Here is a 24,016-nt window from a genome sequence, read left to right on the forward strand (position 1 = left end):
GCTATTATGGATATCTAAAATGTAATTACAGATAGGAGTGTGGATCGATTAAATATTAAAACAACTTGAAATACACGCTATGCCTATCGCCGTGCATGGCTTAACATAAGTTTTTTAAATATGCAAATGATTACGTGGTGACGTCATACATATGCAAATTAATGTATGACATCATCTAGCGACTTTTAGAGGAGGCCTTAGCTACTTTCCATAGAAAATAGTTGGCAACACTGGGGAACAGTCCCCCTTCCCAGCCAAATTAAACACAGAAAACTGATTAATGCTGTCTCTCCGCCACTCGTTAGAAATGCTATTATATATATTGAATATAAGTGTTGTAAGTAAATTGTAATGTGGACTAATGAATAAAAGAACGCCGGAGTGTTTAACAAGTGCTGTTTACTTCAACAGGCTAACGTTAAATGTAAAGTAAAACAATAGTCCTCAGTAGCTGGCATAGTAGCATAGTATTATAGCCATCTCTAGCTCTGCTTTTACTTGATATTGCCGCTTAGTGATATAAAGTAAGTAATATAATATAAATAAATGTAAATAATAATAATAAAGTTTCAGACATATAAATGATAGAACACAACAGTAATCAATGCACATTATGCATTAATATTTACCGAAAAGTGCTGTAAATATAGTCACTGCTGCTGTCTGTCCCGCTGAAAACCATTCAAACAGGTTGACAGCGCGGATTTGTTTGGAACTATTGAGAGCTACATGAACCACGTGATCGCGTGGCGGCGAGATCAAAGAGTGTCACGACTCTCTCTTTCTATGGCTCTGGCTTCTAACACTTCACATGCGTGTCTCGCATAGTTCCCTTATCGTGTGAAGCAAACAACATAGTTCATACCTCAATGAAAACGAGCCAATATTGCAGCAGGTGACAAGTTCTTATTTTATTACTACACATTGTTTATATGCATAGCCAAAAACATAAATCACATTGCATGTTTCCATTTGAATCAAAAATAAAATGTAATATCGATTCAATCTTTTGCTTTCTATGCACCGTACAGACATTCAGGACAAAGCAAGCAGATAAATCAAGGGAATTATATTAGCTAGCTCTTCCTGTCTGCATTCGCTTTTCACAACAATGCATTTGGATTGAGAGCAGAGTCACGCTGGCTAAGAATAGCTAGGGAGGTCATTTACGCACCTGTTACACTACAATCAATCACCGAGTTACAGTTACTAACGATCACATTTATATCTATTTTGGAAGTCACTTATCTGTTTCCTTTAAACAACAGTAGACTAGCTAGCTAGCTCCCATAATAACACAGAATGGCTGAGAGTACACACTTTTTGACTGCTGTATTAAAGTTTGTAGTCCTAAAACCCGAAAGTAAGTCCGCATTTTTGAGCCATGGGTTCCCTCGTCAGATTTCCAATGCATTTTTCTCATAGGAATTTTGTTTTCTGCAGAAAATATGGTCTGTGGTTAGCGTAAGCCAAAGAGAGTTTCATGTTTTGTTCTATGAGATAAATGTCATGGAAGTGGTGGTTTCCAGAATACAACCGTTTTGTAGTTTCATTATAGCAACTAACCGATATTAATCGGTGTAATTTATCTCATAGAACAAATCATGAAACTCTGAGACTTACGTTAACCGCAGACCTTATTTTCGGTAGAAATCAAAATCAATATGGAAAAAAGCATTGGAAATCTTCTGAGGGAACCCATGGCTCAAAGATGCAAACTCTACTTCCATGTTTTAGAACTGCTTTCTTGTGTCGGGAAGTTAGATTCTTTAAAATGAATCAGTACATTGAAATCTATAAGTGAATATTAATCAAATGAGTTTGAGTCATTTGATTTATTTTTTCATACAAAACTCTCGCTTTGCTGAATATAGCCTACTAAGACGTTGCACCTAACAAAACGTGGTCAACGATTTTTCGAAATTTCTTGGAAAATACTATTACTACTATTACTATTATTATTGAGGACTTCTGGGCTATATGTTTGCCGATAGACCTAGCTGACATCGTTTTCTGGATCAAGACAGAAGTGGATGGCAGCATTATTGATTTACTGTCTCTGTCTCTACTGAAAACAGATAAGATTTCATCACTGAAGTATTACTGCTAAAAATATTTCGGTTATATACGTTATTTTTGAAATTGAGTGTCTTTAAATAGGTTAATGGTATTTTATAATGAGAATATTTCACACTGTAATGTAAGCGTTTGTTGGTAGTATAGTAGTTTTTGTGATGCATGCAACAGTGATGACAAGAGTGTTGGAACACTGCCAAAACGTGGTGGACGGTTGAAAATTGTTTTCATGTCGTCCATCTCCACACAAGAAAACATAGGAGAGTACAGAGTATAGAAATACATACAAGAGATACGTATTACACATTTAGGTACTGTGCAGCATTGTGTGACAATATTTTTGCATTATTTTTAAATCTGATATCAATGTTTCATCTTAAACCTTCAAAAGGGGCTCATTAAGGAGGCAACATAGCTCAGGAGGTAAGACCGATTGTCTGGCAGTCGGAGGGTTGCCGGTTCAAACCCCGCCCTGGGCATGTCGAAGTGTCCTTGAGCAAGACACCTAACCCCTAACTGCTCTGGTGAATGAGAGGCATCAATTGTAAAGCGCTTTGGATAAAAGCGCTATATAAAAAAAAAATGCAAAAAAATTAATATGCTTTACAACGGACAAAAAGCATTATATTCCTTTTTGGAGAGATTTTGGATATGTTTCTGGATCCCTAGCTATTTTAGACTACTGTACTGACGGAAAGCTTGTAATTCCCACTTTGAAATGATGCAACAGTGAGTTTATTGAGTCAAAACAGTTGATTTGTAGTGAAATACTTGAATATGTTGTGATTTACAGTAATGCATAATTTAGACATTTTGGGTAGATTTGGAGATGCTGGGTACACTGCTTAGTTTTTGGTTCATATATCTTTAGTAGTTCTACATATCCACCCTGAGATTTTATGAACTTGTGGTCAAGAAGTTTTTGATCCAGGATACTTTAACCTGCTGTATATATGCAATCTCTCAGTATTTCATTGTGAACTAAAAAAGAGCAAATCCAGTGACTTGGGAGGCTGTGCTGCAGTTGAAAAAGAAAGAGCCTCATATGGTGGGAGAGGTCAGGGCTCTACTAGGCTTTCTCAGTTATTACAGTTCATTTATCCAAGACTTTTCTAGACTAGCCAGACTTTAGTTTGAGATGTTACAAAGTGCAGGAGAAACCAGTGGAAGAACTATCATGTCCAAACCCACTAAGAGCAAATTCAAACCAGTGGACAGCTGCCCTGGAAAGAACCAGTTCAGTGGACCTCTGAACATAGTGTAGTTGTAGTTAGATTGCGTTTGTGTATTCAGAATATCTACCATTCTCGCATACCCAGACTTTGACTTGCCTTTTGTTTCGCATACTTATGCAAATAAGGAGGGGTTAGAAGCCATGCTTTATCAACAGCAGGGAGGAAAATTGAGAGTAATAGGATATGGGTCCAGAACACTTACTCTGGCTAAGAAAAGTTTCTTGAGTTTTTAGCTCGCAAGTGGGCAATCTGTGACTAAATAAGTTTAGGGACTATATTTATTATGCCTCCACTTTTACTGTATACACTGACAACAACCCACTGATTTATGTTCTGAGCATAGCGAGACTAAACGCAGTTGGTCACCGTTGGATTGTGGAGTTAGCGGACTTCCATTTCGACATAAAGTACTGGCCCGGGAAGATGAATACAGACGCTGACACTAGGCTGGAGACAAAAGTATTTGTGTTGCACCGCAGTTTACTGTTGCTTGTCAATGACTTACCTCTGGAGAGGTAAGTAGTTGACTTAGTTAATGCACTCGTGTCTTAATTACTGCTTGTATTTTTGCAAAGACTGCGTTGTTGCTGTTCTTGTTTGTGTTAATGTTAATCAGTTTAACCTGCAGGGTCCAAGTTAAACTATGCGGTTGTTCCCTGCACTTGGAACGGTACTTCTCTCTAGGGTTTTGACACACTTGTTCCTGGTTATGGTTATACACATTTTTGTACGTCGCTCTGGAGAAGAGCGTCTGCAAAATTCTTGTAATGTAATGTAATATAATGTAATGTAACGGAGAAAAATATTCAATCCAAGCTAGTGAAAAGACACACAGATAAAATAAGATGAGCAGTAGTGATGTGGTTGAGCAGGACTCTGACAATTCAGATGTGGAGGACTTATACTTTGTCCACCCAATACCCCACTTTCAAGTGACTGTCAGACCCCAGACAGCTCTATCTGAAGAACGGAGAACACAGTCTTAAAAGCACTATAGGCTCTAGACTTAGCCTGAGTCACTCTCCAAGCTAAGAGCGCTGGCAAGAGTGTGCCAACCTGGGAGACAAGCGCACTTTGAGGAACAGGAGATGGCAGCAGAACGTGAGCCTGAAGTGGAAGAGATGCAGGTCCAAGAAGAACTGGAGGTCCACAGTGAACCCAAGCAGGACGCCTGTGATGAACTGGAATCAGTGCTGCAAAGTGAAGAAGAGACTGTGAAGAGGTCAGCCCGTACTGCCAAACCCAGAGAGCTGTTCACCTATAACCGTCCTAGGCAACCGTCATACCAGCCAAGGAGACTAAGTGCACACACATAAAGCTGATGCCTCCCATACAGTAGACGACTTGTAGACAACAAAAGTCTGACACTCCCACGTTTAGCAACAATCTATCCTAAATCAGGGGTTTCTAGTCTCGAAGTGCACACATCTTAAGATTTTGCAAAGACTGTGAACTATGCAGCTTCACACATTATATAATTCCGACAGAATTATTTTATAGATTTTTACGTTCATTTTAGCCCTCCTCTGCCTTTGCAAAACTCACTACCGATTTGCTGATGTCAGACAAAAGCCCTGTTTGGATGGGAATAGTTTCACTAGGGGAGGTCAGATCTTACTGTATTTTTTCCATAATTGCTTATGGGGAAATTGAGAGGAGCTGTGCACTGGACGCCATATTGGTTTCTGCAACTTCAGCAATCGAAGCAAGAGGTGACGTCCATTCCATATGATAGAGTTCAGTGGTTTCCATTCATAAACACGCGCTAAAAGCCTCTGCGTTCGCGTACTGCAGCGTACATACAAGTAGGGCCTGTTAGGGTATGTTTCAGGCCTAGGTTTGTTCACCACATATTTGAAGCATGAAGTCTTTGTTCAGTGAGGGTGGACATGGCTGATTCCAGCGTCGTGTTGTACCAGCTGCTTGGACCTCAGAATCGGTGCTTTGCAGCTATATTATTCTTTTTTTTTTTTCATTTTCTTTTTGGGGGAATTAGTCAGCGTTGTCTTTGGGGTCACACTCCAGCCCACTAGGTGGGGGTAATGCATCACTGTTGGTTATCAAAACGCCATAAACTTCAAAGAAGAAGAACACGAAGTAGTTCTTAAGCAGTTCTGTTGTTCACACCAACAGTTTTCGTCTTGCTTTTGTTTTGGAGACATATCGCTATAGTCGAAATCTTTGTGACAGGAAAGCATCACAAGACCAACAGGCGAGCCTCGTAATTCTAGATATACAACGGCATTATAACATATTTAATGTTTTAGGTGTTTTAGGCTAGATCTATAGGAGACATTTTATTATGTACATTCTAAAATAAAATTATATCGCTAATAGACTTCCAACCTGATCTAAATTAGGCTACTAGGCTAGCTGTGTTGATAATGTGAGCACATTGCAAATGGTTATCCGAAGCTAGCTATGTAACTGACGTAGACTAGGCTATTTCTATCCTGTGCAGTGCTTGAACTTTGGAATAGATTCCTTTGATTAATATGGGGTGTTTACAGTACAGTAACTTGCTAATTTAGTGTTAGTCTAGCTAGCTAGTTGCGAGAAGTGTGTATCAATGATAATTAACGTTAGGTTTAATATGCCCACACTCCCATAAGATTACTTAGCAGTTTCAGTAGTTTCATGTTAACATTCGCCAACGTCTCCTACGTTAAGTTCTTGTTGAAATTTACACAGAACTGATGCGTTTTAAAATGTTTGGATTTTGCAGAGTGTAGCCGAAACTGAGTTATAGCTATGGCAGTACGAACACTGATTGTGCCACGGTTGTTGCTGGGTACCCACATTACCAGAGGAGCGTTCCCCAGACAAAGTCGTTTGCTGTCCACTGGCCATCTCCAAGGAAGGACAGAGAGTCGTCCGGAGCTCGGAGTCTTCACACGTTCTTCCATCGGTACATTCTTTCAGGACAGGCCACTTCTGAAGAACCCATTTCTTGAAGATGCTTTACTCCAAAAATACCTCAGTAGGAACCTGCCGCCTCAGGTCAGTTAATTTAGACAGTTCTGTTCACTGACATTTTTGCGTGGTGTAGAGTCGACACACAGCTGACCGAGCCTGCTAGCAGTACACGCAACTTTATGTAGGATTGACGCTATAGTTAAAGCAGCTAAATATTTGTTAAACTAAATTGGCACTGTTTCTTCATATTGCCATATAATATCCCGTTTGGTTTGAGATACTTTACTTTTTGCGATTTTCTTTTTTCAATTTTAGTGCATGTTTTTGATCCTTTTGACCAGGACAGTTTTCGTGTGTGGTGAAGAAGGATATTTTCGATATACGTTGTCTTAGAATTTCTCCCGTCAGTGAAAAATGCCTCGTTTGTTTACATTCTTTACAGATGTGACGGCGAATCGGAAGTGCTGTCCTAAAATTTCTAGAAATGTGTTAACACGGCGACACGATTAAATCGAGAAATATCACCTATGGGGTGGAAAAACCGCGATATGCTGTGATTGCATTTAGATCAATTTGCCATGCATAAAAACACTCGTCAGTCACCCACTCAATCTGTGTAGCCTATAATGCCATCATAGCGCGGAGTGTATAAAACCATAAAACACACCCTTACCAATAAAATAAAGTAAAAACTGTTCTGCCAACTGGTCGGACTTTGACCTTGTGACTAAAATGGCTCACGTTTTAGTTAATAAAACTCACAAGTAACTTGTGGACATCCAGAGCACTAGTGACTTACTACTAGTTTAGAATTTTAGTATCATTTCTGCAGCCTACTTGAAAATACATTGTGTACTAAAGGTTGACAAGACGTTCAAGTATAAGCCTATGCATATTATCCTGATGTAATAATTGTTCAAAAGTGAACCAAGTACACTTTCTTATTAGAAAGTATGCTATATTTGTGTGCTTATAAAACTTAATAGTTAAAACTTTTATTGTAAAGGTTTCCTTCAGTCTAATACTGGTTATTCAAGAAGTAGGCCTATCATATGATATCATGAAAGACTTCCCTGCACTAATCCATCATACAATTTAGGGGAGAATCCATAGTTAGTCTACATAAGAAAATTTAAGTGAGCCTCCACCATGTTTTTGGGTTAATGAAACTGACTGCACAGGCTAAGATATAATTATTGAGAAACCATTGAAAATGCACAATAATAAGACAGCACCTTATTCCTGAATTATTCCTGTGAATAGGATAGATTCAATTGCTAAACATCTTATGGTGTGTTCACACAGTGAGTAACTCATCAACCAAGTTGCCGGAACTCCATTCATTCTCTATGGAGCTGAGCGATGTCCAACAACACGAGCAACTGGGTGACCGAGCGAGCAAAGTTGCCCAAAAAAAGTTTGCCACAGTTTAACTTTTTGCGGGCATCGCCCGTCAACAGCCAGTCAGAGTTTCTGGCTTCCTTTTTCTCTAAGGCCAAGGAAGGAGTTCAGCTAAAAGAAGGAAGATTGGAGCTGGCGGTACTCTCTCCCAATTTGAGCACCGGCCCCTAGCAGCAAATGAGGCAGACGGGAGCCAGAGCAGACAGAGGATGAGGACATGCTGTTTTTAAAGAGCATATACCCTGCTCTGAAGAGGCTCCCTGGAGCCAGAAAGGCAGCTTTAAAAGTAAAGATTCATCAGCTAGTATTTGAAGCTAAGTACTGCCAGACGGACTAATTTGTCCATGCATGTGTGAATGTGCATGCATGCGTGTCTGTCTCTCCATCTGTGTGCCTGGTTGTGTGTGTGTGTCTGTCTGTGTGTGTGCATGCAAATGTCTGTCTGTGTGTGTGGCTGTGTGTGCATGTACACTCCTGGGCAAAAAAAATGGGCCAAGCCCAAAATGTCAAAAAATTAACAACAAATCATTGGTCAGATATGCAGTAGATACTACAAGCATTGTTTCCCCTGATTCATTTTTCTGTTTAACTCAATGGAAAAAATATTCAGGAGAAACATTGCTTGTAGTATCTACTGCATATCTGGCAGCAGCACGTGGTTTGAGGCTCATTTGATACCTTGGACCCTTGATGACTTAAAGCCAGAGGTTACTAGCACATAGCCAAGCTGGGATCTGGTCTTTACCACCAGTCCTTGTGCCTCCAGTAGCATACAGAGTTTAGTGACAGGCCTTTCCAGGTAGCCTATCTTGGTTCTCTGTCTCAGGCTCTTCCTGTGGAGCCTCAGGCCCTACATGTGGAGCCTTAGGCTCTTCCATTGGCATCCCAACTTCATCAGAAGACTTCTCTTTAAAGTCTTGATTGTACTGAGCAATCAACAGATTCTCCACTTTGGCAATGGAAATTCTGTTGGCAGTGACTAGGGCAGCTACTCTTCCCCGAGTCACTCTCACCTCCTCTTAGTAGACCGTTCACAACCCACCCCAGTAGGGTTCGGATGGCATAGGGTCCAGCTGTTGATAATTTCCCATGGTTCAAGAAGCTTTGGGGTGTTGGTGCCAATCAGCAAATCCACCTCAGCATCAAGAAAGGGAGCTTTGGTCTTTTCAAGATGAGGCCATGTTCTGAGGTCTTCCTGGGTCACAATGTTGTCTTTGGTGACAGGCATGTTCTTTTGAGTATGGACATCAGGGAGATCACCGTTGTAACTAGAGACCTCCAATTCAGTCAAGACAAGGGTGTTCACAGTGTTCTCCTGGCCCGTGGTACGGAGAAATATGCTGGTTTTGGTGCCGTTTAAATCCAGCTTCCTCATTAGATGTTCTGTACAGAAGGTAGCTGAACTACCTGGGTCCAAGAAAGCATATATTTCCAAGATGTTGTTTCCACTCTTTGCTTTGATTGTACCGGTACAATTGAGAGAACATAGTCTTGTTTCCCCGCCCCAGTACGAGCACAGGTTTGCTGAGATACAAGGGCACTGCTTAGTGGTTGCTCTTCAGATTTTTTAGGCTTAGCTGTAATGTGGAGTATTGTGGGATGCTTTAGGTTGCACACACTGCATGTGATGCGATTTTTACAAACATTGCTGGTGTGTCCAGGTTTTAAACAGCCAAAGCAAATTCCATTCTCTCTGAAGAGATCAATCCTTTCACGGTGGGTCATCTTCTTCAGCTGTGCACATTGCTCTAGAGTATGACCACCTTTACATGCACAACAAAGAACAGACTTGCTCATAGATGGAGTGGAAGTACTGTGGGCCTGCTGCTCTGTAGACCTTATATCCTCAGAGGTGTTGACGGTTGCCACAGTGGCAAAGCATCTTTCTTTGCTGAGAAATTTTGACATGACTTGGTGTTTGACAGAGTTGTGAGGCTGTGTTTCCTGTATATTTCCAAAGAGGGGGTCAGAGAGAATTTTCACCTGTCGCTCGATTAAGTTCACCAAGTCAGGGAACATGACCCTGCAGCCCCTGCACTCCTGTATCTCACAGGCAACAGCCCTCCACCTTTCCCACAACCTGTATGGTAGCTTCGTTGCAACGAGCCTGAGGTTGGATGGCACATTCATCTCTTCCATATACTGTAAACTTTCCATCATATTACAGCACACTCTTAAGTGCGATTTATGGAGACATTAGATACACTGTCGTCAGGTCCAACATCAGAGTTTATCACTGATGCATTATCTTTATTTTCATCCTCCGTATGACAAGATTTTCTAGCATCCAACAGCTATTCCCTTGTATGATGCAAGAATATTTCCGGGTAAGGTTCTTATTTATGTTGTGACTACCGATTCAATTTAAGTGTTCCAACGTAGTCACTTGCATAGGTGAAAAAGAATGTTCTTGACACGTATCCAGTGAGGGAGTGAATGTCCAAACAATGACGTATCTAAGGTTTAAGGTTTATTTTATTTAAGAAAGGGAGAGTGCACATTGATAAACATGAGAACTTAGATGCACCATGTAAATGTGCCTAATTTTCATCTGTAGTCCCTGGGCAGGTTGATGGTTTAAGGAACATAAAAGAACATGCATAACACATACGCACAGAGAAATTAGTAAAACTATTGAGCATTAACAAGATGCATTACGAGCAGCATAAAAGAACATACAAGACACGTAAGCACAGACAAGCTAGCATCAACAAGTAGCATCACAAGCAGCCACAAGCCCATGGAGCACATGGAGACAAGGAGCCCGGCACCCATGTGCCTACGGCTGCCCGAAATACCACCTGCCAATGCCCGCCCGTCCGCGCCTACCAACAATCCAACATTCAAGTATAGGGATGATCATACAGCAGGAAACACACAAAGCATAGCACAGGCATCTAGATGTCAGTACCATAAAGCATGACAACACATCATAATGAACACTTGACATCACAATATGACATTACTATTAACCTAGTTTCTATTATGAGAGCATTTTTGACTGTCCAATAACCACTGTTTTATAAATTTGGAAAAGGAATTAAGAGATGTGTGATGTCCCTTAGTTCTTTGGGTACAGTGTTCCAGGTATGTGCTGCTCGATAGGAAAAGGCTGAATGCCCAAAAGCACTTGTTCTAGAAGGTGTTTTACAGTCCCCTCTGGTTACAGCTCTGGTGGATAAGTTTTGATTTTTCTTAATGAATTCATTGAGTGGAGGGGGGGCTAAGCCATGGAAGATTTTATATACAAGCAGAATGTCTGAAAATTTGATCATTCTTTCTCAACTTAAGAAATTATATTTATTTAAAATTTTACAGTGATGATATGACTTTGGCTTTTTATCCAATATTCTGAGTGTTTGCTTATAAAGTGTTTCAACTGATTTTAATGTTGACTTACACATGCCTGTGTCCAGCTAGTAAGACAGTAGTTCATGTATGAAAAATCATAGCGTCAATGTACAGCTTTGAGGCCTCAGTAGTTAAATTATTCCTAATATATCTCAAATTTGCCAAATTAAATTTGATTGTGTTTGCAACTTTTTAAACTTGTTTTTGAATTTGAGTTGCGAGTCAATTAATATACTTATATAAATTCATGCACTATTGCTAGTCTTCTCCCTGTCACAAAAACATCAGGATCTGGGTCACTATTTACCGACTTTGGGGGAAAAAAAACATACACACAGTTTTGCTAACATTGAGATGTAAACAAGAGTTTGTTAACCAATTTGAGATATTGACTATGGAAGCTGATAGTTCAGCTTTACCTTGCTTCTTATTTTTAGCATGTATGTATAAGACCGTGTCGTTGGCGTACATCTGGCAAATAACAGTAGGCGGGCAAACGTCAGGTAGATCATTGATATACAGACTAAATAACAGAGGACCTAAAATTGAGCCTTGGGGTACAGCAATATCAATACCAACCGTTTCTGATGTTTTATGGTCTACACAAACACACTGTTTCCTGTCTGTAAGTTTTGATTTAATCCATTTAATTACATTGGGTGAAAAATTTTACTTTGATAATTTGGTAAGTAGGACCTCATGATTCACCGTATCAAAGGCTTTCTTTAGATCAAGGAAGACAGCCCCTACCATACCTCCTTTGTCCATTTTGGACTTAATATTTTCTAGAAGGAAACTATTTGCAGTTTCAGTAGAATGATGGTTTCGAAACCCAAATTGCACAGGATGCAATGCGAAGGAGCTGTTGTTCAAATGTGATATTATCTGTTCTGCAACCCATTTTTCTGCAATTTTAAACACTGCACAAGGCTCCAGAGTGTGACCATTTTTGTTGCACATGCGACCAAAAATCTGTGAAGTACGACTAAACATTTTCATTGGTCGCACCGGTGTGCCTGACATTTAGCAGGTCTGGCTCTGTGTGTTACGACAGAGTATTAGGGCCGCATTGAGGGGAAAAAAATTCTGAGATTTCGAGAATAAAGTAGTAATTTTACGAGAAAAAGTCCTAATATTATGAGAATAAAGTCATAATTTTACAAGAAAAAAGTCGTAATTTTAGGCTACATGTTATTTTAGACGGGAAATATCAGAAGAGCAGCCTGCCGTCTGCGTTAAAATGAGGAAGGTGGAGCATCTTGTAAAGTTATACTTTATTATAGGTTTCACAAATAACAAAATACTCTTTTGGCACATCAGCACCACATTATCATAAGTATCAGTACATTGAAAAGATTGTGCAAGAAATTGTGTCTATTCCGAAGAAAGAACCACACGGACTTGGAGGAAATTGCAGGCTCAGGCTGCCATTAGACTGTCCTCTCGCCCGTTTTGTTGGTTGCTGGTAATATGATGCTAAAAATGATGTTTTTTTCCTCAAAATTTTACGATTTTATTCTCGTAATATATTTTTTTTCTTGTAAAATTACGACTTTATTCTCATATTATTCCAACTTTTTTCTTGAAATATGACTTTATTCTCATTAAATTTGTTAAACTCATTAAACTCCGAGGACGGAGTGTAGCACAGTGGGTAAGGAACTGGGCTTGTAACCGAAAGGTCGCAGGTTCAGTTCCCGGGTAGGACACTGCCGTTGTACCCTTGAGCAAGGTACTTACCAAAATTGCTTCAGTATATATCTAGCTGTATAAATGGATACAATGTAAAAATGCTATGTAAAAGTTGCGTAAGTTGCTCTGGATAAGAGCGTCTGCTAAATGCCTGTAATGTAATGTAAAAAAAAAAAAAGAATGTGGCCCTAATGTGGAGTATTAGGGCCACATTCCCCCTCAATATGTGTAGCGTTATTTATTTTTCCCGCCCACATTCTGCAAAGACCCACCCCTACTCAGCCTCTGATTGGCTCTGACCATGATATTCTCCTTCGCTGAATATGGGTGAGGAAAAAAAATAAGGCATGTATGTGTGAAACCGCACCCTGTACTCCTCCGGGAACAGCGCACACTTTCGTTTGAGTTATTTGACTTTGATTTATTTATTTGAGTTTGTCAAGCACTTTAAACATCAGCACTTTTTAAGTAAATTTTTTAAGCAATTGAGGTTATTGCAATTTCTTGTTTGTGCTGTGATTTAAATAAAGAAAAAACATTTATCTGCACCTTTATTCCTGTTTACAATCATTTACATAATGTGTTAAGAAATTACCAATGTGTGTGGGAACTGACAAAAAAGGTAACGCTTAAAATGTATTATTTAGTTCCCCTGATTAAAATAAATGCAGGTGAACTACAAACCTTACTGAGTTACACCAGTTCTGTCTGGAGGAATGAGCAAAAATTCCAGCAAAGTATTGTGAGAAGCTTGTGGAAGGCTACCCTAAGTGTTTGATTCAAGTTAAGCAATTAAAAGGCAATGCCACCAAATACTAACAAAGTGAATGTAAACTTTTGACACTGCAAATCTGATATAGTACATAAAAGCTGAAATAAATCTCTCTCTTAGCTATTATTTTGAAATGACCTCTCATGGAAAAAGTAGATACCTTAATTGACTTAAGACAGGAAATCTATGGCAACATGAAATGTGTGGAGTTGTGAAAAATTGAGTTTCAATGTCTTTAGGCTAGGTGTATGTAAACTTTTGGCCTCAACTGTATGTCCTGCAGCATCGCATCATTTAAATGCTTTTGCACAATGCAATAAATTATCATTTTGTTGGTTGGAAGCTGGGTGCGATGTAGGTCGAGCTGCTCGGTCAGTTTAACGAGTAATGTGAACGACTCAACTGAGAAAACAAATCAATACTCTCGGGTCAGTAAAAAAAGTTGTTCAGTTTGAAAGAATAATTCGCAAACGGCACACCACTAGCAAGCATGGAGAACGCATTAACTTTTAGTTATCTAACCACTCTGGTTTGTGTGGCATAATTCATTTTGTAATAGTCGCGGTTCATTTTTTTACGTTATAGTCTCTTATACCAAGTTAATGCATTTTGTTTAGTTAGGCCTATGTATAGGTTTTTGAGGCTTTTCTCTTACAAGTCCTGGGCTACCTTGATAAGCCTGTCCAGCTAGGACAGCGAAACTACTGATGAGGGAGACTATAGCTAGTTATGCCCTTGTTGACATGTATGTTATTTTACAGTATTAACAGTGTTATACTATAAGTGCTTTGAATTTTTTTGAATTTCGCACTAGCAGGTAAAGGGCTCAGTGGTAGGTTTACCTTTTCCTACTTAAGGTATCACGCAAAGGTACATCCAGTTTTGCAAGTGTTGTCGCTGGTATCTTATTGTTTTATAATATGTTGTTTTTATAATATAGAAATTTGCATATGGCAACAGTATGATAAAGAATATGTGATGTAACCTTAAGCTGAATTGTCTGTTTTGAATGGAACTCACACCATAAGAAAATGATGTGATGCAGTAAGCAATATGTGCTGAGAAGTTTCTGGGAACAAGTACTAGGTGTAACCGTATGTAAGGAAATTGTACAAGAAAACGAACTAATGTCCTGTTAGCAGAATTGCCTGAATCCTTGTGGTTTAATATAAAACCAATCCATCAACTAAATTAATATATCTAGCTACTGAACAGTTAAAGTATTACTGTAATAAATTGGTGAATGAGCTCCTCGCAAAATCGGTTTATCTCAGTTTTACTCAGCTCGAGTTGTGAGCCGACATGAGATGGTATCTACATGAAATGAAATGAAATGGTTTTTTTTACTTTGATATACCAAACATTTTTTAACACTTTATGAATTAGTTTGTGGAACGTTTTTCTTTAGTTTTCATTGGTCCGCATGAGTATATTGTACTGTATGCAGTGCAGAAGGCTGCGTAGTTAAACAAATAAGCAACAATTTATGGATAACATGGGAGAGATTGTTGTTGATTATTTTTCTTGTATAAGGGAATGGTTAGTGTTATCACTGCATGATAAACAGTTCAGTAGCATGTTGGCTTCCATGGCCGGGGTTGGTGGAGTCTGTAAATGGCTTCAGTATAAATGGTTAAATAATACCTTTGTCTTTCTTTTCTAAGCAGTCCCATGCTTGTTAGCTCTCCTTTGCGCTCTCCATCACCCTATCCCCTATGATTAGTTATTCAGGGATTTCCTCCATGGCAGCCGTGTCCTGCAGGTCTTCCTCTGAAGAGCCCACACGGGCAGGGTGCTGGCCAGAGGACAGGGCACTGGTTCTTGGGCAGCACAACTGCTGTCTGTGTCCCCCCAGCTCCCTTTGTGTCTGCTGCACTAGTCATTGCTCCCAGAAGACATTCCCTTTATTAATTTAAATCAATCAAATTCCCCCAAAGTCTCCTTTTACTAAACTTGAAGAGATTAAGCAACCTAAGTCTTTCCTCATAGCTTTTATCTTTCATACCAGGAATCAGTTTGGTTGCCGTTCTTTGTACCTTTTCTAGAGCCTCTATATCTTTCTTGTAGTACAGTCCCCAGAACCACACACAATACTCCAAATGTGGTCTACCAAATGTATTGTATAAGATGAGCATAACTTCCTTGGAATTTTATTCAATACTTTTGGCTGTATATCCCAGCATCCTGTTGACCTTTTTACTGCTCCTGCACAGTGCCTAGAACCTGAATGGCTTTGATCAACTATTACTATTACTTCCAGGTCTTATTCATAGACTTTTTAAAAGACTTTCCAATTTTCCACATTCCAGTTTTGTTTCTCCCATAAAGTAATCCTGCCTAATGATTTTATTTCTCACGTGCAGAACTTTACATTTGACTACATTGAATTTCATTTGCCAGGTTTCCGCACTTCTGGATTTTATCAAAATCTTTTTGGATTACTTTAGTAGATTCCCAACTGTTAACTATTAGCTGGGCCTCCCAGTTTTGTATCGTATGCAAATTGGACAAATTTACTCTCTCTGTCCCTGTCAGGATCATTAATATGAATGAAGAACAGCAGTGGTCCCAGAACCGATCCTTGTGGGGCTCCACTTCCCACAGTTCCCTGCTCAGATAATAGCCTTCCGACTACTCTTTGTGTTCTACCCTGTAGCTGAATCTACTCTGAAATACCTCCTCTAGTTCCTTCCGTCTTCATTTTTTTAACAAGTCACTCACGTGGTACCTTATCAAATGCCTTTTGGAAACCAAAGTTTATAATATCATAAGCCTTGTTATAATCAAAACACTTGGTAGCTTCTTCAGAAAATACCTAATTTTATAACCTTTTTTTTTTTTGCGAGGAAAAATTCTGAGGGCCTGGTGGAAAACCACCAGCCACAGTGGCTGATGCACCAAAAAGTTTATGTCAAGCCCTGCTCATCAGGGAAAAATTAAAAAACTTTAATGTTTTTATTATTATTATTATTATTATTATTATTATTATTACTACTGCTATTATTATTACAATTTATGTTCATAAATTGTTTGAATGAAGTATCATACATTGGATTTATATGAACTCTGTGAAAAGGTACAGTTAACAAAAGTTGTTAACCATATTAGTTTTCTTTATTGTTTTTCAGTATGGAGCTTTGTTTGATGCTAGTGAAATAAAGGCAAAAATTTGCCTATTTTGCCCTTGGTAGGAGTTAATGGAAATTCCTATGACTTAGATGAGTAGATCCTACTCCTTCAGATGAATAACTATGCCTGAAGAACCGGCATTGGCAACCATTTTGTTTTTCCGCCATTTTTTACGAACTTTTGTGAACTAGTCTGTAGCCATTTGGCTTAACGTCACCAAATTAGGCTTGAAAAAACCTCTGGAGTAAAAACCTCAAAAATCTTGACTTTTCAAAACAATATGGCCACCACACATCAATACATTTTTATGGGCATGGCCATTTTTCAGCTGTGAACAGCTGTGAATGCTATGTCCAATCCTCACAAACTTTGGTGTGCAAGTACAGTACATGATTATGAGGAAGTATGCAAGATAGGGCACCTCTCTGCCAATAGGTGGCACTATAGGAGCCAAATAAGTTTAAGTGCCTGTAACTTCAAACATTTGACCAATCAGGCTGAAATTTTGAAATCTACTTATCTATGAAAGAACACACCAGCAAATATCTTTGCCTCCAGAAACAAAATCAGCAAGCATTTTGTTTTTCTGCCACTTTTAAGTTTTGACACAACCTACTTTTTGCGAACTAGTCCTGGGCTTTAAACCCCTTAACGCACATGCCAATCCTTGCCCATTTAGGGGGTACCCTATTTATAGCTTTATAACTATATGTGAACACCACAGAGACTTGAAAAATGGCTTAAATGAATCAGAACATTTCTATAATTTACAATACGAACGCAGATTAGTTTATATTCATAATTTTGGAAGAAATAAAGTGCCACAAATGCAATTGTGTAGACAAAAAATCTAAAATGAATTTGCACTTTTTTAGTTTGCAATGAAATACTGAGAGATTGCATATATACAGCAGGTTAAACTACACATGTGCTGGATCAAAAACTTATTAACCACAAGTTCATAAAATCTAAGGGTGGATATGTAGAACTACTATAGATGTATGAAGAAAAAACTAAGCAGTGTACCCAACGTCTCCAAATCTATCCAAAATGTCTAAATTATGCATTGCTGTAAATCACAACATATTCACGTATTTACATTACATTACATTACAGGCATTTGGCAGACGCTCTTATCCAGAGCGACGTACAACAAAGTGTATAACCATAACCAGGAACAAGTATGACGAAAACCCTAGAGAGAAGTACCGGTCCAAGTGCAGGGAACAACAGCATAGTTCAACTTGGACCCTGAAGGTTAAACTGTTTAACACTAACACAAACGAGAGCAGCAACAACACAGTCTATGCAAAAATACAAGCAGTAGCTAAGACAGGTGCATTAACTAAGTCACCTACAAAACAGCTACCTAGTTACAACCCTAAGCTTACAGTCATTTACAGGGAGGTAGGGTGGGATGGGGAGAGGTGCAGCCTGAAGAGGTGAGTCTTCAGTCGTCGCTTGAAGTGGGTCAGTGTTTCAGCTGTTCTGACCTCCACGGGGAGGTCATTCCACCATCGTGGGGCCAGAACAGACCGGAGACCTGTTTGGGAAGCGCAGGTGCGAAGAGGGGGAGGTGCCAGGCGTCCTGAGGTAGCAGAACGGAGGGGTCTGGCTGGCATGTAGGGTATGAATATCTTGTGGAGGTATGATGTGGCTGATCCCTTGACTGCCTGGTACCAATGTTTTAAATTTGATGCGAGCTATAACAGGCAGCCAGTGGAGGGTAGTGAGCAGGGGATTGACGTGGGAGTGTCTGGGGAGGCTGAAGACCAGACGAGCTGCAGCATTCTGAATGAGTTGCAGGGGTCTGATGGCAGATGCCGGTAGTCCAGCCAGAAGAGAGTTGCAGTAGTCCAGGCGGGATAGTACCATCGTTTGGACCAGGAGCTGGGTTGAGTAGATGATGAGAAAGGGGCGGATTCTCCGGATGTTATACAGGAAAAATCTGCACACCCGGCTTACTGCTGCGATGTTCTTGGAGAGGGACAACCTGTTGTCCATCACCGCTCCGAGATTCTTGGCACAGGGTAATGATGTCACTAAGGTGTCCCCTAGGGAAATGGAAAAATCGAGGAGGGGAGAGTTTAGAGCAGGAATAAAGATTAGCTCCGTCTTTCCCGGGTTGAGCTTCAGGTGGTGATTGTCCATCCAGCTCTGGATGTCCCTCAGGCAAGCGGAGATGCGGGCAGGGGCCTGTGTGTCTGATGGGGAGTAGGAGAGAAAGAGTTGTGTGTCGTCGGCATAGCAGTGATAGGACAAGCCATGGGCAGACATTACAGGGCCAAGGGATCTGGTGTACACACTGGTGTCACTACAAATTAACTGTTGTGACTCAAGAAACTCACTGTTGCATCATTTTCAAGTGGGAATTACAAGCTTTCAGTCAGTACAGTGTTCTAAAATATCTAGGGGTCCAGAAACATATCCAAAATCTCTCCAAAAATGAATCAAATGCTTTTTGTCCATTATGAAGCATATAAATGAGCCCCTTATGAAGGTTTAAGATGAAACATTGCTATCAGATTAAAAAATAATTTAAAAATATTGTCACACAATGCGGTACAGTACCTAAATGTATAATAATTAACTCTTGTATGTATTTCTATACTCTGTACTCTCCTATGTTTTCTTGTATGGGGATGGGACGACATGTCCTATCATTTTATAAAAAAATAACATATATAACCGAAATATTTTGAGCAATAATACTTACATAGCAAGGATGAAATCTTATCTATGTTCAGCAAATGGAGACAGAGACAGTAAATCAATTATACTGGTCTGTTCGCTTCTGTTTTGCTCCAGAAAATGATGTCAGTTAGGTCTATCAGCAAACGTATGGCTTAGCTATGCCTAGAAGTCCTCAATAACAATAGTATTTTCCAAGAAATTACGAAAACTCGTTGACCACGTTTCATTAGGTGCAGTGTCTTTTACTGCTACCACAGAGTAGCGTCGAAATGTTGGTCGTGTTTGCACATTAAATATTTAAAAGAACATCCGGAGTGCTCCAGTGGCTTTCTCCGGTTAAGTCCTTTTAAGTGAAGTTACCCAGAGTGTTTTTGCTGATCTGTATGTCTATTACTGAGGGCACTGGGATTCTGAAGAAGCTGGCTGAAGCGCGAGTGTGTCCGTATAATTGGGCATATGAAAGGTTGACCTCCCAAGAGGAGGGTGGTCCTGCAGTGCTGAAGATTTTACAACAATAAGAGTACTTTTATCCAAAGCATGCGGTTTATCACACTTTGTTTAACTTTCTTTTTCCTTCTCTCCAAATAAAGTCCTTGTGACAAGATGTGCAAAGAAATAAATGAAATATTTTTTTTGGAGGAATAAATCTCCCAAACTTAAAAAGGATGTCCTTTAAAATAGGAGATCAGACGGATGCTTAGAAGTTCTTGATTTTGTTGGTGTTAATGTTACATTTTAAGTTAATTGTTTAAAAAGGTGTCTGTTAAATGCAGAGCCAATTTGGTATTTCATCCCTAATAACATATTTAACAATGTGGACGGTCTTATTTTTTCGATGACGTGTAATTATATGCATTACCAATCAAATTGTCAAAATTACATCAACAAGCTTTATTTTCATGGACAATGTTTTCTACATGATTACTTACCCCACAAATAATAATGGTGACTGTCAAAGGAAAATCTTTATTCCTTAAGAAACGGCATGAGAACTTAATTTTATTTCTGACTTGCTAGATCAAACACGTAATATCCTTTGCTATGATACATTTATATTATATATGGTTTTCAAATTTTTCATTCAAAATAAATGTAAATATATATACTTTCAGGTTCTTCGCAACATATATCTATGTAATTCTATGTTATCCAAATTTTGCGATGTTTCTTCATTCTGTGGGAATTGTAGTGCGGACTTCATTGATTTGTTCTACAGCTGCAGTTGTGTAATAGGTTTCTGGAAAGACCTTGCCACATATTTTTATGAATAATGACTTCATCAAATTTTATTTGAAAGACATTGTCGGCTACTTTTATTATACTAATCAAGCAACTGAAAACATTTTTTGTGTGAATTCCAGATTTTGGGCACCATCAGAGCAGACCTGGCTCAGTTTGGGAAGCGGATTGTGACAGAGTTGGATGTCCTGGGCCAACAGTGTGAGGACAGTCCTCCTCGTCTGCAGCACTATGATGCTTGGGGTTGTCGTATCGACCGTATCCTTACCTGCCCTGCCTGGGCCCGCATGAAAGAGATCTCTGCCCAGGAAGGCTTGGTTGCAGCTGGCTATGAGAGGACATATGGCGAGTGGAGGTAGCTTAAAATGTATCCACTCTGATGGAATGTTTTTCAGGCTGTCTGACCAAAATGCAATGAAAGCTATTTAAGGTGGTTGCCCAGGGTATAATGAAAAATGTCCATCATGTACAGGCATTCCATTTTTTTTTTTTTTTTTAAATAGAAATCAGAACTGTTAGAAAAATGTAATGTTTAATGAACAACAAAGTAATAAATTGCATTTGATTTCTCCTCACTCACTCACATGCTCTTCAGTGGTGGCATTTTTCCAAGCTCTTTTGCTTCCGGCAACTATTCTAATCACTGAATTTTGTCGAGTGTCAGCATACCTGGCATATAAGCAGCCATCTTACTGATAGCCTGGAGAGCAAGACCAGATAGATAACCCTTATGTTTTTTATTTATATTGCTGAGACCAATGTCAGACCAGAATACAAGCTTAACAAATGGCGGAGTATGACTGCCGACCGCATTGTACAGGTGAAAATTATGCAATGGTAATATATAGAGAAAAATGAAAGGGGCTACCAAAAAGTGGCCATTATGGATAGTTGGCTGCCTTGGACTTATCAGTGTAAATATGTATAAAATTTATAACTTGTCTTTTTCCATAGCCGAGTTTTCCAGATGTCGAAAATATATCTCTACTCCCCCTCTGCTGGGCTCTACACATGTCCATTGGCAATGACTGATGGGGCAGCCAAAGTTATTGAGGTTAGCTTATAAGCATCAAGATTGTTGTTGGATCTTAATCTGCTGAACTGAGATATTTTTGTGGGGACATACAGTGCTTTGCAAAAGTATTCAGACCCTTCATCCATTCTCACATTTTACTGAATTACAAGTGATACATTGAAATTTTGTTCTGCGTGACATTTGATTTAAAAACTGTAAGTATCCACTCAGATACACCAACAGCGGAAGTATCTGCATGGCAGAGAACACGTGTAGTCTTACCCAATGCTACTGCAATGGTATTCATTTCATGTTATCTTGGTTATCTGACTTAAAATAATGTTTTAACCTTTCCATTGTGTTAACAGATATACATAGAAGGAGACTGCAGGTGAGGGCCTAAAGCATATTTCTGCCAGTAGTCTGACTCTGTAATGATAGCTATCTATTTTAGTAGACGTGGACATGCCACTGGCTTGCGTGGCCTACAAGTATACAATTGTGTATCTTGCGATGACACTAGTGTATAGGTGAGTGACGACAGATTGCACATATCCTGAGCTCTATGTGAATATTAGGACCTTAAAACCGCAAAGTGTGTAGTGGTACTGTAAGAGTCAAAGAGTAATGCCTGGTTAAAGTGAATGTAATTTATTATACAGGGTGTTCAATAATAGCAATATACAATGCACTGCAGAATTTGTGTGGTCAATTGGCTATACGCAAATGTCTCGCAGGTGGTCGGATTGATGAGTTTTGACGAAGCATTCCACTTTTCCCCTTATATACCCAAGAATCAAAGAAAAACCCCAAGTTATAAAAGAAAGACACAATCACAACAAAATGGGAGTAAAATTTAAGATCCTGCATACGCATACAGCTGGCTGCTGACTCATGGGTACCCTCCATTACCTATTACTTATGAATGGTGTTCCAAGATGCTTATTATGTGCCCACTGTGCCACGCAATCAATGACATTTACAATGACGTTTACACTTGGTTTTAAAATGCGTCTTGGGCGATCGGATCGCAAGTGGACAGCGCTAAATACAAGCGTAAATGACCACCAAGACGCATTACATTACATTACATTTATTTGGCAGACGCTTTTATCCAAAGCGACGTACAAAAAGTGCATTTCATGGTAATGGACAACTAAAAAACACAGGTTCAATAAGACACAATACTTATTTTGTACAGCTATTTCTAGCCAAGAACACCTAACCTCTGCAAAGCCAACTAGGCAGAAGAACAAGCTACAGTATTAGGACAAATACAAATTAACAAAAAGTGCTGGGATGGGAGAACATGTAACGAGTGTCATGAAAGGGGGTGGATTTAGAATGAAATATACAGAGTGCTGGTAGTTAGTCCAGGTATAGTCTGAAAAGATGAGTCTTCACACCACGGCGGAAGATGGGTAGTGAGGGAGAGGTTCGAAGAGGGACAGGGAGTTCGTTCCACCACTGGGGAGCTAGGGTGGAGAAGCTCTGTGATCCTTTTGCTCGGGTGGGAGGAGGTACAAGGTGCCCTGCTGCTGCAGAGCGGAGTGGTCGAGCAGGGGTATAGGATCGAATCATGTCCTGCAAGTAGATAGGGGCTGTCCTGTTGGCTGCAGTGTAGGCAAGGGTCAGGGCTTTGAACCGGATCCTGGCAGCGACCGGTAGCCAGTGGAGTGATCGCAGCAGAGGAGTGACATGGGAGAATTTGGGAAGGCTGTAGATGAGTCGGGCAGCGGCATTTTGAATCATCTGTAGTGGCTGCATGGCACAAGCTGGCAGGCTTGCAAAGGGAGAGTTGCAGTAATCAAGGCGGGAGGTCACTGTAGCCTGGATGAGCAGCTGGGTAGAGTGTGTAGTCAGGTATGGTCGAATCCTTCTGATGTTGTACTGAAGGAATCTGCAGGACCATGATGTTGCCTTGATGTGCTCCTTGAGGTCCAGTTGGTCATCCAGGACCACCTCCAACAATGATTGAGAGCTCACGTAGTAAGGAGGTCTTGTATGGGAAGAAGAGCAGCTCAGTTTTGTTGAGGTTGAGCTTCAGGTGGTGGCTGGCTATCCAGGTAGAGATGTCAGCCAGGCAGGACGATATCTTATCATCGACCTGTGAGGTCGAGGGGGGGCAAGAAAAGAAAGAGTTGTGTATCATCTGCATAACAATGATAGGAGAAGCCATGTGAATTAATAACTGAACAGATTCAGTGTATATGGAGAACAGCAGAGGACCCAGTACAGATCCCTGCGGTACTCCCATAACAAGGGGATGAGAAGCAGAGGCAGACCCCATCCAGGTGACCTGGTAGGACCTATCTGCAAGATAGGAAGCGAACCAAGACAGGGCAGTCCCAGCAATGCCTATCTCAGCGGAGTATTGGGCATTGCTGGGTGGAGAGGAGTATTTTGTGGTTGACCGTGTCGAATGCTGTAGACGGGTCATGAAGGATCAGGACAGAGGAGAGTCGTGAGGCTCTTGCACTGGCGAGTGCCTCCGTC

At 40.0% G+C, this 24,016-nt stretch overlaps 1 protein-coding gene across 3 annotated transcripts in view; it reads left to right on the forward strand.

Moving 5' to 3' along the window:
- The first annotated feature begins 5,386 nt into the window (after positions 1 to 5,386).
- LOC135233091 (acyl-CoA dehydrogenase family member 11-like) overlaps positions 5,387 to 24,016 on the forward strand; it is an 87,539-nt gene continuing 68,909 nt past the window's right edge. For 2 of the 3 annotated variants that reach the window (XM_064296273.1, XM_064296275.1), the window contains exons 1-4: positions 5,387 to 5,523; positions 6,037 to 6,311; positions 20,628 to 20,860; positions 21,460 to 21,559. In XM_064296273.1, coding sequence (XP_064152343.1) covers positions 6,063 to 6,311; positions 20,628 to 20,860; positions 21,460 to 21,559 — 582 coding nt within the window. In that variant the 5' untranslated portion in view covers positions 5,387 to 5,523; positions 6,037 to 6,062. Of the gene's footprint in view, positions 5,533 to 6,036; positions 6,312 to 20,627; positions 20,861 to 21,459; positions 21,560 to 24,016 lie in introns of all 3 variants that reach the window. The other variant, XM_064296274.1, reaches the window with a different exon arrangement.

This window comes from Anguilla rostrata, chromosome 10 (genome assembly GCF_018555375.3).
Source record: "Anguilla rostrata isolate EN2019 chromosome 10, ASM1855537v3, whole genome shotgun sequence".
Classification (NCBI taxonomy): Eukaryota; Metazoa; Chordata; class Actinopteri; order Anguilliformes; family Anguillidae; genus Anguilla; species Anguilla rostrata.